The following is a 12,811-nucleotide window of genomic DNA, read 5'->3' as shown; positions in this document are numbered from 1 at the left end:
TGCCCCCCGATTCCCAGTGGGGGGAGCAGGGTTCAAAGCACAAAAAGAGGCTGGTCCTGCAAGGCCCCCTTCTCCCCCAGCCTGCGGTTCCTGGCCCATGGGAGCTGCAGAGCTGGCGCGCAGCAGGGGGGCAGCCCGCCGCCTGGCCAGTCGCTTGCAGGGCCCCCAGACAAGTAACGGGCGGAGGCCCGGGTAGGAAAATCCAGTTTATTTCGAAGGACACACTTCACCATTGCAGCTGCCCACCACGCACACAGCCCCTCCCCCCGCGTACACAGCTGTCCAAAAGCCACAAGCCCTCCCAGTGGCCCAGGGCCGGCCTCTCCCTCCCCCACGGCCGCTCGCTGGGCAGCCCACAACCACAGACCCAGAGCACAAGAACGGCTGAGCGCGCCAGGCAGGAAACGGACACGTGGGCTTAGTTCCCAGTGTGGGATCCCCTTTTCCAGACAGGCCAGGGCCCCAGGCCACGGTAACCCTGTGCCCTGGGAGCAGATCCAGCACGGGGCCGCGCACACGGAGCAGCAGCCCAGTCTCTGCAGAATCAGGCGCGCTAAGAACGAAGCAGGAGAAACCAGGGCACCGGCCCAGGGCGGATCCTGCCAAGCACTGACACAAACACAGCACACGCCCCTCCACTCCAACCCCCCAGCCGACTCCGGTTGTGCCAGCCGGCTGCTGGGCCTGGCACCCCCAGGGAATCCCCTCGCCAGTGGCGCTGGGCCATCGCGCCTGGCTTTCGAAGGCAGTTCAGAGTGGGGGGGGCACCCTGTCCCAGGAATGGCAGCAGCACGAGCCCCCAAAACCCTTAATCAGGCCGTGACCGGCTCCAGCCCAATTTCACTCTGGCAGAAACCGCTTCCCAAGGTCGTTTGGAGCGGCCCAGGGGAAGGGTTTAGTTCCTACTAGACGGGCCCAGCCTGGCTCAGGTCCTTCCTGCAGTGACTGATTGGTAAGGGGCTTACTGCATCGAAATCAGTGCTCTGGGAGGGGGGGTCGGGCGCAGGCTGCCCCAGGGAGAGAGGACTCCCAGCCCTGACTGCAGTAACTTGGGGCCAGGTGAGAAGCGCCTCTCCGTGGGCACTGCAGCCCCAGCTGGGGCAGATCCAGGTTCATCTGCCCCCGCAGTCCCCAGCCAGAACGAGGAATGCAGCAAACGGGGCACTTTCCCGTTCCGGGCACCACCACGGCCTGGCCTTGCTTGAAGCCAGGGGAGGAGGAAGCTACCTCCGCCGGGCAGTGGGCCTTGCGCTCACGGCAGGAGTCCTGGCGGCCAGACTCGCGCAAACGGAGCACAGATTAGTGTTTATCTTAGAGACGGTTCCCCTAGCTGCTCCTAAATTTGCCCCTCCCTCCCCTGTAGTTGGAGGCTACCGCCTCCCCCCAGCAAGTGGGGCAGGCCGGGCTGGCCGTAGCACACACCTGGCTGCTGGCCGGATTCGTAAGGAAAAGGTGGTGACAGTAGTTTCTGTAAATATTGAATTTAAAGTGCAGCACCTTTACCAGGAACCCCTCCCCCAGGCCAGCAGGTGACCCAAAAGGAGGCTTGAGCTCCGGTTCCCTGCCACCCCGGCTGGAGGGAGCTGAGCTAACGGGAGTGACCCCTTCCCTTCCCTTCCAGGCAGGCTGCGTCTGGGATGTAGCCCGAAGCAGGCACCAGGGTTGCAGGCCGGCGTCCCTGCCAAGGACAGCGATGTTGATTGCACCAGCCCGTTGCTGAACCGGTCTGAAGGGAGACTCCAGTTCCTGGAGCTCTGAAGGCCAGAGCTGCCGGGGGTGCAGGCCCGGGAAGCTGGGGTGCAGAGGGTGCTGCAGCATGCCCAGGTTTTGCACCTGACTTCCCTGGACCCAGCTGGGGGTGGGGGGACACAGCCCAGCCCCCCCACCTTACAAATAGTCCCAGGGGTGGGGGGGAGGTTTCCTGCTGCGATGGGCGGGGGGGTTAAACTCCCAGCCAATCAAGAGCAGGCTCTGGCCAAGCAGGGCCATGTGGCTGCAAAGCCGAAGTCATGAGCAGCCGACCAGGCAGGGGCCCGCTGGGAACGCAGCCCCCAGCCCCCGAAGCCAGGCCTGGCACAGGCCGTCCCACAGGTGACAGCACTGGGGCCAGATTCCCCGCTGCTGCTCTGCTTGGGCTGGGGGCCATGGCAAACGCAGGCTTTCGAATGCGGCCGGGGGCAAGGCAGCCCCCCCGAGCCCTGCGCTGGCGCCCCACGCAAGGGGCACCGGGCCTGGTGCCCTCCGAGCCAACAGGCGCCACTGGCAGGAAACGTCCCTCCTACATGAGCCGCATTGTCGCTGCCTCTGGCCAGGGCTCCTCCCGGCCTGCGCGTCCCCTCCACGCGGCTACCACGGCCCAGCCGCCGAGCAGAGCCCAGAACAGCCCCTCAGCCCAGCTCCGCTCCCCAGGGGCCCACGGGCTGTTCTGGGAGCAGGGTGGTGGGAGACCAAAGATGCTTACTCCAGCGGGGCCAGGGTTGAGTAAAAGCAGCCCCGGGGCCATGGTGGATGGATGCACACGCTCAGTAAGCCACAGCTTTGGGCAGGAGGGGGCAGCTGGTAAGGGGCAAAGCCACTCCCTTCCCTGATAGTATGGAGGTTTGGCGGGTGCAGAAGGGATGTTGGGGTAAGGCATTTGGGAGCGGGGGGGGGGGGGGGGGGGGGGCTGGTGGCAGGGGCAGGAGCCTGGGTGCAGAGTGGGAGGGAGTTTGTGTGCAGGAGGGTGGACACAGGGTTTGGGGTTGTGGGGTGGGGGTGCCAGAGGCAGGCCCTGGCAAGGAGACACGTTCCTGGGTGATTCCTGGCGGCTCAGAGCAGCAGCCGCGGGGCCACGTGCATCTGAACAGCTGCGAGCCCGAGGGGGGAGGGTACGCTGCATGGTGCCTGGTCTTCAAAACAGGAAGCGCCCACTGGTGTTTCCAGCCAATGGGAGCAGCAAGATTGTGCTGGGGGTGGGACCTCTCCTCCCCCCCCCCCCCAAGCTTGCAGCTGTTCACAGGAAAACCAGGTTGGCAGCCAGCTTCTCTGAGTGGCACGTGGGGCGGGGCGGGGCGGGGCAGGGCAGGGCAGGCAGCCTGAGGCTCGCACTGTGCCCAGGGTCACACCCAGCGGCGTGGGAAGGGAGAGCCGGCCTGGGGGCTGTATTTTGCCCAGGCCTGGCTTGGGGCCCTCGGCACAGCAGTATCACTGCGTGTCAGCTCTGGGGTAATTCTCTGGGACCACTTCAACTGACGTGGCTCAGAGCCACAGCCCGGCCCAGGGGCTCCTTCGCCCCCACCAGCAGCCAGCTGGCCGGCCATTTCTTCCTGGGCCCAGCCGCTTCCACTCGCTTTCCCGTGGGCCCGGCGGAGCGCAGGAGTGGGCCCTTCCTGCGTCACAGAGGTACAACTGCAGGGCAGCTGGCCCCAAGGCCCTGGCTGAACCCCCCGCCGTAGCGGCCCTGGGACACTGCAGGTTGTTAATGCGACTCAGGGCGGCCGCAGTTCTCAGCACAGCACCAGGGAGTAATGGGTTAGGGAAGAGGCTGGTTACAGGAAAACCCAATTCAGACCCCAGCGACACGCCCGCTCCAACGCAAGCTGCCCCCGGCCCGCCTTGGCTCACAGGGGCTGTGCAATGACCCGCTCGGCGCGGACCCCGGAGCAGGCTCATGGACGGGAGCTAGTCACCCACGGGGGAATCAGACCAGGAGAAAGCACCGAGACACCCTGAACGTATCGCCAGCTGCTCCCACGGCCTCCCCGCGGCTGCAGCACCTCTCGCCCGCCACAGGAGCGGGTTCGGGCGGGGGGAGGACGGGGGGGATGCGAGCCGCCTGCGCTGACCATGCCAGGGAGCGCAATGGTGCCCCTCTGAGGCCATGTGGTCACAGAGGAGCCCAGGGCAGGCCAAGGGGGGGCAACTGCAGCATACTGGGATCAGAAGGCTGCCCGCTTCCTGGGAGCACCGCCCCGCAACCGCGCTCTGCTAGCGGCACTTGGGTCACGCCAAGCTGGGCAGGGGCTGGGCACCCCGTGGGAGTAACACGTCACCGCGTGTGGCAGGCCCCAGCCCGGGGATCCGAGCCCTCGGTCCCCTGGGCCGGTCAGGAGCAGGCCGGGGCTGGCCCTTGGCAGCAGGCACAAAGCCGAGAGGCCCGAATGACCCACAGGCTGGGACGGGGGCTTGGTTCCCCGCTGCTCCCAGCAACTGGAGCACGTGACCCAGAGCAGCTCCAGGCCAGGCCCAGCGTGGCGCCCGGACTGCTGCTGGGTTACAGGCGCCTCCTCTCCCGGCAGCAATGGGAGACAGAGCCCCGCCTCGCATTGCACGGAGGAGCGCGCCGGGCTGGCGGCGGGAAGCACAGGGGTCTGCGGGTGCCAGGCAGCCCTTCGGGCAGAGGCCGCATTGCCCCTTCCGCGGGCACGTCCCGGGCCTCGGGGGCTTTGGTGAACTAGCTGGCAGCATAGGCAGGGCTCAGTGCTGAGGGGTGCCCGGGGGGAGCGGGGTGGCAGGGAGCCCTTGCTGGGATCGGCGGCCTGCATGTGGGGCGTGTGCATTGGCAGACGGGCGGGGATGGGATCCCACTGCCCCGGGGAGGGCTCTCCCCAGCCACGCCCAGCAGCGTCTCACTGTGGCCAACACCCAGGGGCCAGACCCAGCCCTTGGGGCAGCTCTGCAGGAGAAAGCTGCCTGCGGCGCAGTGCCCAGGGCTCTCCCCACAGCCCACCCGGCTGCTGCTCTGGAGCCCAGGTGCTCGTGCGCCGCGAGCTGTGCTCCTAGTGCAGGCACGGCTGGCGTTTATTCCAGGACTTCGGAACGCTGGCTTCCCCACTTCCGAAAAGCCGGCCGAGAAGGACACACGTGCAGCCCCGCAGCAACCTTGGGCCAGGCGGGACGGTCTGTGACGAGGACGGTCGTGTCCGAGAGCTGCGCCCGCCCCACACGGAGCGCGGCTCTCGCCGGGGGCACCGGGCCAGGCTCAGCGCGAGGCAGGGCCCAGCTCTTCCTCTCAGCAGCGCTGGCCCCGCAGGAATGGACGGAAGGTTTGTTTGCAGGCTGGGAGCGTCCATGGGCCATTTGCGTCTCAGCACCCGGAGGAGCGTCCCCAGCCAATCCCGCGAGGAGCTGGCTCTAAGCTACATGCGAGTCCCCTTAGACCCCAGCGAGCCCGACAGAACACGCGTCCCATGCAGGGCCCGAGCCGGGGTCTTGGGCCTGTGCAGGGACGTGGCACAGGAGTGAGGGGCCCTCTGGAGCCGCGGCGGGAGAGCCCCCCATCTCAGCCGGGACGCGAACTGGCGGGTGCTGCAGCTAGCCCGGAATGAAGCAGCCGGCCCGATCCTGCAGGCTCTGCCGGCAACTGCAAACGCCGATCGGGCTGGTGGCCTTTTGCCGAGTCTGTGGAAAGGGGGGACCCCGAGGAGTGACGGCCTCTGGCACCCGCGCAGGCAGCGATTGGTAACACAGATCTTTCCATGCACGGATCCCCCCTCGATGGAGCGCAGCAGCAAGCCGTGGGCCTGGCGTGGTGCACAGGAGACGGCTCAGTGGCTCTGGAGTCCACGGTGCCCCCTTCCCTTCTTGGCTGGATCAGCGCCGGGGCGAGAGGCAGGTGCATTCAGAGGTGTCCCCGCAAGGCAGCCGGTGGTAAGTGTCTCCGTGGGCTGTGTCCGGCGCACCCTGGCCACACGCCCCGTGCGATCCCAGCGCGAGGAGCAGACAGCCCCCGTCCCGACACCGACACCGTACTGACGACACACGCCATCGTTTGAATTACTGTCTCGCGCCGCGGGGCCTCGGCGGCAGCTGAGTCCCAGCAGCCGGCTCCGCTCACTTCCCGCGCTCCTCCGCGCAGTGCTGGAAGCGGGTGAAGCTCATGAAGACCTGCTCCAGGGAGATCTGGCTGACGGAGTAATCCTCCACGCGGAACTTCTCCTTGGCCCTCTCCAGCGCCCCGAAGACCTGAGGGAGGCACAAACAACAAGCTGGGGATGCCATGACACACGGCCCAGCGCTGCCCGGGGGAGCGGTACAGCCGCCAAGCGCACCCAGGACCAGCCACTGACACACGGCCCAGCGCTGCCCGGGGGAGCGGTACAGCCGCCAAGCGCACTCACGGCCCAGCCACTGACACACGGCCCAGCGCTGCCCGGGGGAGCGGTACAGCCGCCAAGCGCACTCACGGCCCAGCCACTGACACACGGCCCAGCGCTGCCCGGGGGAGCGGTACAGCCGCCAAGCGCACTCACGGCCCAGCCACTGACACACGGCCCAGCGCTGCCCGGGGGAGCGGTACAGCCGCCAAGCGCACTCACGGCCCAGCCACTGACACACGGCCCAGCGCTGCCCGGGGGAGCGGTACAGCCGCCAAGCGCGCTCACGCCCAGCCACTGACACACGGTCCAGCGCTGCCCGGGGGAGCGGTACAGCCGCCGCGTGTACCCACGGCCCAGCCAGACACACGGCCCAGCGCTGTCCAGGGGAGCGGTACAGCCGCCAAGCGCACCCACGGCCCAGCCACTGACACACGGCCCAGCGCCGCCCGGGGGAGCGGTACAGCCGCCAAGCGCACTCACGGCCCAGCCACTGACACACGGCCCAGCGCTGCCCGGGGGAGCGGTACAGCCGCCGCGTGTACCCACGGCCCAGCCAGACACACGGCCCAGCGCTGTCCAGGGGAGCGGTACAGCCGCCAAGCGCACCCACGGCCCAGCCACTGACACACGGCCCAGCGCTGCCCGGGGGAGCGGTACAGCCGCCAAGCGCACTCACGGCCCAGCCACTGACACACGGCCCAGCGCTGCCCGGGGGAGCGGTACAGCCGCCAAGCGCACCCACGGCCCAGCCACTGACACACGGCCAAGCGCTGCCCGGGGGAGCGGTACAGCCGCCAAGCGCACTCACGGCCCAGCCACTGACACACGGCCCAGCGCTGCCCGGGGGAGCGGTACAGCCGCCAAGCGCACTCACGGCCCAGCCACTGACACACGGCCCAGCGCTGCCCGGGGGAGCGGTACAGCCGCCAAGCGCACTCACGGCCCAGCCACTGACACACGGCCCAGCGCTGCCCGGGGGAGCGGTACAGCCGCCAAGCGCGCTCACGCCCAGCCACTGACACACGGTCCAGCGCTGCCCGGGGGAGCGGTACAGCCGCCGCGTGTACCCACGGCCCAGCCAGACACACGGCCCAGCGCTGTCCAGGGGAGCGGTACAGCCGCCAAGCGCACCCACGGCCCAGCCACTGACACACGGCCCAGCGCCGCCCGGGGGAGCGGTACAGCCGCCAAGCGCACTCACGGCCCAGCCACTGACACACGGCCCAGCGCTGCCCGGGGGAGCGGTACAGCCGCCGCGTGTACCCACGGCCCAGCCAGACACACGGCCCAGCGCTGTCCAGGGGAGCGGTACAGCCGCCAAGCGCACCCACGGCCCAGCCACTGACACACGGCCCAGCGCCGCCCGGGGGAGCGGTACAGCCGCCAAGCGCACTCACGGCCCAGCCACTGACACACGGCCCCGCGCTGCTCGGGGGAGCGTTACAGCCGCCAAGCGCACTCACGGCCCAGCCACTGACACACGGCCCAGCGCTGCCCGGGGGAGTGGTACAGCCACCGCGTGTACCCACGGCCCAGCCAGACACACGGCCCAGCGCTGCCCGGGGGAGCGGTACAGCCTCCAAGCGCACTCACGGCCCAGCCACTGACACACGGCCCAGCGCTGCCCGGGGGAGCGGTACAGCCGCCAAGCGCACTCACGGCCCAGCCACTGACACACGGCCCAGCGCTGCCCGGGGGAGCGGTACAGCCGCCAAGCGCGCTCACGCCCAGCCACTGACACACGGCCAAGCGCTGCCTGGGGGAGCGGTACAGCCGCCGCGTGTACCCACAGCCCAGCCAAACACACGGCCCAGCACTGCCCGGGGGAGCGGTACAGCCGCCAAGCGCACCCACGGCCCAGCCACTGACACACGGCCCAGCGCTGCCCGGGGGAGCGGTACAGCCGCCAAGCGCACCCAGGACCAGCCACTGACACACGGCCCAGCGCTGCCCGGGGGAGCGGTACAGCCGCCAAGCGCACTCACGGCTCAGCCACTGACACACGGCCCAGCGCTGCCCGGGGGAGCGGTACAGCCACCAAGCGTGCTCATGCCCAGCCACTGACACACGGCCAAGCGCTGCCCGGGGGAGCGGTACAGCCGCCGCGTGTACCCACAGCCCAGCCAAACACACGGCCCAGCACTGCCCGGGGGAGCGGTACAGCCGCCAAGCGCACCCAGGACCAGCCACTGACACACGGCCCAGCGCTGCCCGGGGGAGCGGTACAGCCGCCAAGCGCACCCAGGACCAGCCACTGACACACGGCCCAGCGCTGCCCGGGGGAGCGGTACAGCCGCCAAGCGCACCCAGGACCAGCCACTGACACACGGCCCAGCGCTGCCCGGGGGAGCGGTACAGCCGCCAAGCGCACTCACGGCCCAGCCACTGACACACGGCCCAGCGCTGCCCGGGGGAGCGGTACAGCCGCCAAGCGCACTCATTGCCCAGCCACTGACACACGGCTCAGCGCTGCCTGAGGGAGCGGTACAGCTGCCGCGTGCACCCACGGCCCAGCCAGACACACGGCCCAGCACTGCCCGGGGGAGCGGTACAGCCGCCAAGCGCACTCACGGCCCAGCCACTGACACACGGCCCAGCGCTGCCTGAGGGAGCGGTACAGCTGCCGCGTGCACCCACGGCCCAGCCAGACACACGGCCCAGCGCTGCCCGGGGGAGCGGTACAGCCGCCAAGCGCACCCACGGCCTAGCCACTGACACACGGCCCAGCGCTGCCCGGGGGAGCAGTACAGCCGCCAAGCGCACTCACAGCCCAGGCACTGACACACGGCCCAGCGCTGCCCGGGGGAGCGGTACAGCCGCCAAGCGCACTCACGGCCCAGCCACTGACACACGGCCCAGCGCTGCCCAGGGGAGCGGTACAGCCGCCAAGCGCACTCACGGCCCAGCCACTGACACACGGCCCAGCGCTGCCTGGGGGAACGGTACAGCCGCCGCGTGCACCCACGGCCCAGCCAGACACACGGCCCAGCGCTGCCCGGGGGAGCGGTACAGCCGCCAAGCTCACTCACGGCCCAGCCACTGACACACGGCTCAGCGCTGCCCTGGGGAGCGGTACAACTGCCAAGTGCACCCACGGCCCAGCCTGACACACGGCCCAGCGCTGCCCGGGGGAGCGGTACAGCCGCCAAGTGCACTCACGGCCCAGCCACTGACACACGGCCCAGCGCTGCCTGGGGGAGCGTTACAGCCGCCAAGCGCACTCACGGCCCAGCCACTGACACACGGCCCAGCGCTGCCCGGGGGAGCGGTACAGCCGCCGCGTGCACCCACGGCCCAGCCACTGACACGGCCCAGCACTAGCGGAGACTTCCACTGCATCCTTTGTACAGCTGAGGGTACCACGTGCCAGTCCCAGCACTGAGGTGGGTGGGTGCCACCCCTAACGCTGCCAGAGAGAGTTCAAGCCCTGCTGAGACAGGGCCCCTCCCGTGGCCCATCCACTGTGGGACAAAGCTCAGCATCCCGGCAACGGGCAGTGATGGTGGGAGAGAAGCGAAAGTTACGGTCAGTTCGGTCTAGTGGCTGGATGTGGAGTGCGCAGCGGCCCATTAAGCGCACCCAGTAAGTGGCGTGGCCGTGGCCGAGCGCGTGGCCTGGCAAGGCAGGAACCGCCCCCAAAGGTCCATGCACTCCCTGCTGCGCTCCCGCCCCTCGGCTCTGCCCTGGGCCTGCCCTCACCTGTGCCCAGCTGAGGTTCTTGCTGGTCAGGTGATAATGGACCATGCCTTGGTGCTCGTGCTTGAGGACGCTGCCTGGGGAGACAAGCAGAGGTTAGCGCCCGGGGCGGCAGCAGGAGCCTGCAGGCAAAGGGGGCCACGTCCCCTGGCCACGGCCGTACCTGGGAACGTCTTCTCCACGAAGGCCTTGAAGACCTGCACGTCGCCCTCCTCCTCCGCCCGCGTTTTCGCCAGCAGGGTGTAGCCGCTGCCAAACTTGCTCTTCAGGTGCTGGGGGCTGCCCAGACACTTGAACTGCCCGTTCACCATGATGGCCAGCCTGGTGCACAAGGCCTCGCACTCCTCCATGCTGCGGGGACAGGGGCCGTGGGCAGGAGGCAGCAGCTGGGCCCGGACCCGGGACCCTCTTTACCCGCGTGGGAGGTGGGCCGCCAGCTCCCCCTCCCCGCCCCCGCCGGGCAGGCCAGGAGCCAGGCCCGGGGCCGAGCAGACCTGCAATGGGAACTGGGGGGCCTGTGCTCCGGGACCACGGCAGGGAACCTCCCGGCCAGCCCGCCCCTCCCCCCCTTTGCCCTGCGTCCTCCCCCCAGGCCCAGCCGGGACGGGGGCGCCACCTGTGGGAGGTGATGATGATGGATTTCCCGCACTCCCGCGCCCTGGTCACGGCGTCCCAGAGCAAGCGCCGGGCCACGGGGTCCATGCCGGTGGAGGGCTCGTCCATGAAGATCACAGGCGGCCCGCCGATCAGGGCCACGCCCGCACTCAGCTTCCGCTTGTTGCCGCCGCTGCGAGGGGGGATGAGACAGGCAGCCTTGAGACCGGGCAGGGATGCCCCGCTGTGCGGGGGGGAGGGGAGTCCCAGGAGGGACATCTGGCATCTCATCAACCCCCCCCCAGGTGTAATAGGTTTGCACACCCCAGCACCAGTGCCTCTGCCAAACTGTGCTGCCCCCCCCAGCCCCTCCCGGGCAGGGAAAGTGTCTCCATGGGTCAGAGGGAAAGCTGGGCAGGGAGAGGGAGGCTGGCCAAAACTTCTCGGCCAGCCTGGGCCTAGATCTCAGGTCTTCCGATCCCCAGCCCAGAGCTGTAACCACTAGGCCACGCTCCCACAGTGGCCAGTCCCGCCCGGGTCTGCTCTCACCTGTAGGACCTCACTAGCTTGTCGGCGTGGGGCTCCAGGAGCAGCCCCCGCAGCATGTTCTCCACGCAGCTGCCAATGTAGCGCTCGGGGATGCCCCGGAGCCGGGCGTACATGCTCAGCGTCTCCCGGCCCGTCATGTGATCCAACAGGGCATCAAACTGCGGGCAGTAGCCAATCCGCTGCTGGACCTGGGAGCCGAGACAAGCCCAGAACATGAGCCAGGAGCCGGCCTGGGAGGGGCTCACCAGCAGGGGGAGCCTTGTTCTCACGACGGACACTCCCTCCGCTTCCAACCGTTTTACGTTAATTGCACCGGGGGTAGAGTCAGGCCACGAGGGCCCCGAACAGACTGACTGGCCCCCCCAGGAAAGGGGCTGCCGGCTAACAGGCCTTCTAAGCCGCTGCTAGGAGAGCGCCACGGCAGGGGCGGCTGCTGCGCCGAGACAAGCCCTGATCCACTTGCCTTTGGGGCGGCTCGCCGCACGCTGCCGGGCAGGACACCCCCACTCGGAGCACTGGGCGGGGGCTCTGACCAGCCGGTCAATTCCCTCGGCTTATCCCTGCCAGGCCACCGGATTTCACACTGGAGCGGGCACCAACGCAGCCCGGGAATCGCCATTCCGCCAGCCTGCGCGCAGCCCCTGCCCCGGGCCTGCCTCCAACCCTCCCTGCCCGCGGCCAGCAGCGGCTCGCCCCCCGCCCGCCCCCCGCGGCCAGCAGCGGCTCGCCCCCCCCGCCCGCCCGCCCGCGGCCAGCAGCGGCTCGCCCCCCCGCCCGCCCGCCCGTGGCCAGCAGCGGCTCACCCCCCCCCCGCCCGCCCGCCCGCGGCCAGCAGCGGCTCGCCCCCCGCCTGCCCGCGGCCAGCAGCGGCTCGCCCCCCCCCCCCCCGCGGCCAGCAGCGGCTCGCCCCCCCCGCCCGCCCGCCCGCGGCCAGCAGCGGCTCGCCCCCCCCCCCGCCCGCCCGCCCGCGGCCAGCAGCGGCTCGCCCCCCCCCCCGCCCGCCCGCCCGCGGCCAGCAGCGGCTCACCCCCCGCCCGCCTGTGGCCAGCAGCGGCTCGCCCCCCCCGCCCGCCCGCCCGCGGCCAGCAGCGGCTCGCCCCCCCCGCCCGCCCGCGGCCAGCAGCGGCTCACCCCCCGCCCGCCCGCGGCCAGCAGCGGCTCCCCCCCGCCCGCCCGCGGCCAGCAGCAGCTCACCCCCGCCCGCCCGTGGCCAGCAGCAGCTCACCCCCGCCCGCCCGCGGCCAGCAGCAGCTCACCCCCGCCCGCCCGCGGCCAGCAGCAGCTCACCCCCGCCCGCCCGCGGCCAGCAGCAGCTCACCCCCCGCCCGCCCGCCCGCGGCCAGCAGCGGCTCGCCCCCCCCCCGCCCGCCCGCCCGCGGCCAGCAGCGGCTCACCCCCCGCCCGCCTGTGGCCAGCAGCGGCTCGCCCCCCCCGCCCGCCCGCCCGCGGCCAGCAGCGGCTCGCCCCCCCCGCCCGCCCGCGGCCAGCAGCGGCTCACCCCCCGCCCGCCCGCGGCCAGCAGCGGCTCCCCCCCGCCCGCCCGCGGCCAGCAGCAGCTCACCCCCGCCCGCCCGTGGCCAGCAGCAGCTCACCCCCGCCCGCCCGCGGCCAGCAGCAGCTCACCCCCGCCCGCCCGCGGCCAGCAGCAGCTCACCCCCGCCCGCCCGCGGCCAGCAGCAGCTCACCCCCCGCCCGCCCGCGGCCAGCAGCAGCTCACCCCCCGCCCGCCTGTGGCCAGCAGCAGCAGCTCACCCACTAACCGCTGGCCCACGGCCAGCAGCGGCTCCTCACCACCGGCCCATGGCCAGCAGCGGCTCACTGCCCGCCCATGCCATCGTGGGGTGCTTTGCGAATCGAATGCAGGGCGCACAGCAAGACGGCTCCCAGCCACTGCC

At 70.7% G+C, this 12,811-nt stretch overlaps 1 protein-coding gene across 1 annotated transcript in view; it reads right to left on the bottom strand.

Annotated features, from left to right (window-relative positions):
• Positions 1 to 188: 188 nt before the first annotated feature.
• The window catches only part of ABCA3 (ATP binding cassette subfamily A member 3), a 71,632-nt gene continuing 59,009 nt past the window's right edge, over positions 189 to 12,811 (bottom strand). The window contains exons 27-31 of the mRNA XM_075899035.1: positions 10,917 to 11,104; positions 10,390 to 10,560; positions 9,937 to 10,124; positions 9,777 to 9,850; positions 189 to 5,943 (exon numbers count right to left, since the gene is read on the bottom strand). Of these exons, the coding sequence (XP_075755150.1) occupies positions 5,812 to 5,943; positions 9,777 to 9,850; positions 9,937 to 10,124; positions 10,390 to 10,560; positions 10,917 to 11,104 (753 nt within the window). The 3' untranslated portion in view covers positions 189 to 5,811. The remainder of the gene's footprint in view (positions 5,944 to 9,776; positions 9,851 to 9,936; positions 10,125 to 10,389; positions 10,561 to 10,916; positions 11,105 to 12,811) is intronic.

This window comes from Pelodiscus sinensis, chromosome 16, assembly GCF_049634645.1.
Source record: "Pelodiscus sinensis isolate JC-2024 chromosome 16, ASM4963464v1, whole genome shotgun sequence".
NCBI lineage: Eukaryota > Metazoa > Chordata > Testudines > Trionychidae > Pelodiscus > Pelodiscus sinensis.
The sequence above is the reverse complement of the archived record's forward strand: the minus strand, read 5'-3'. Positions and strand labels throughout refer to the sequence as shown.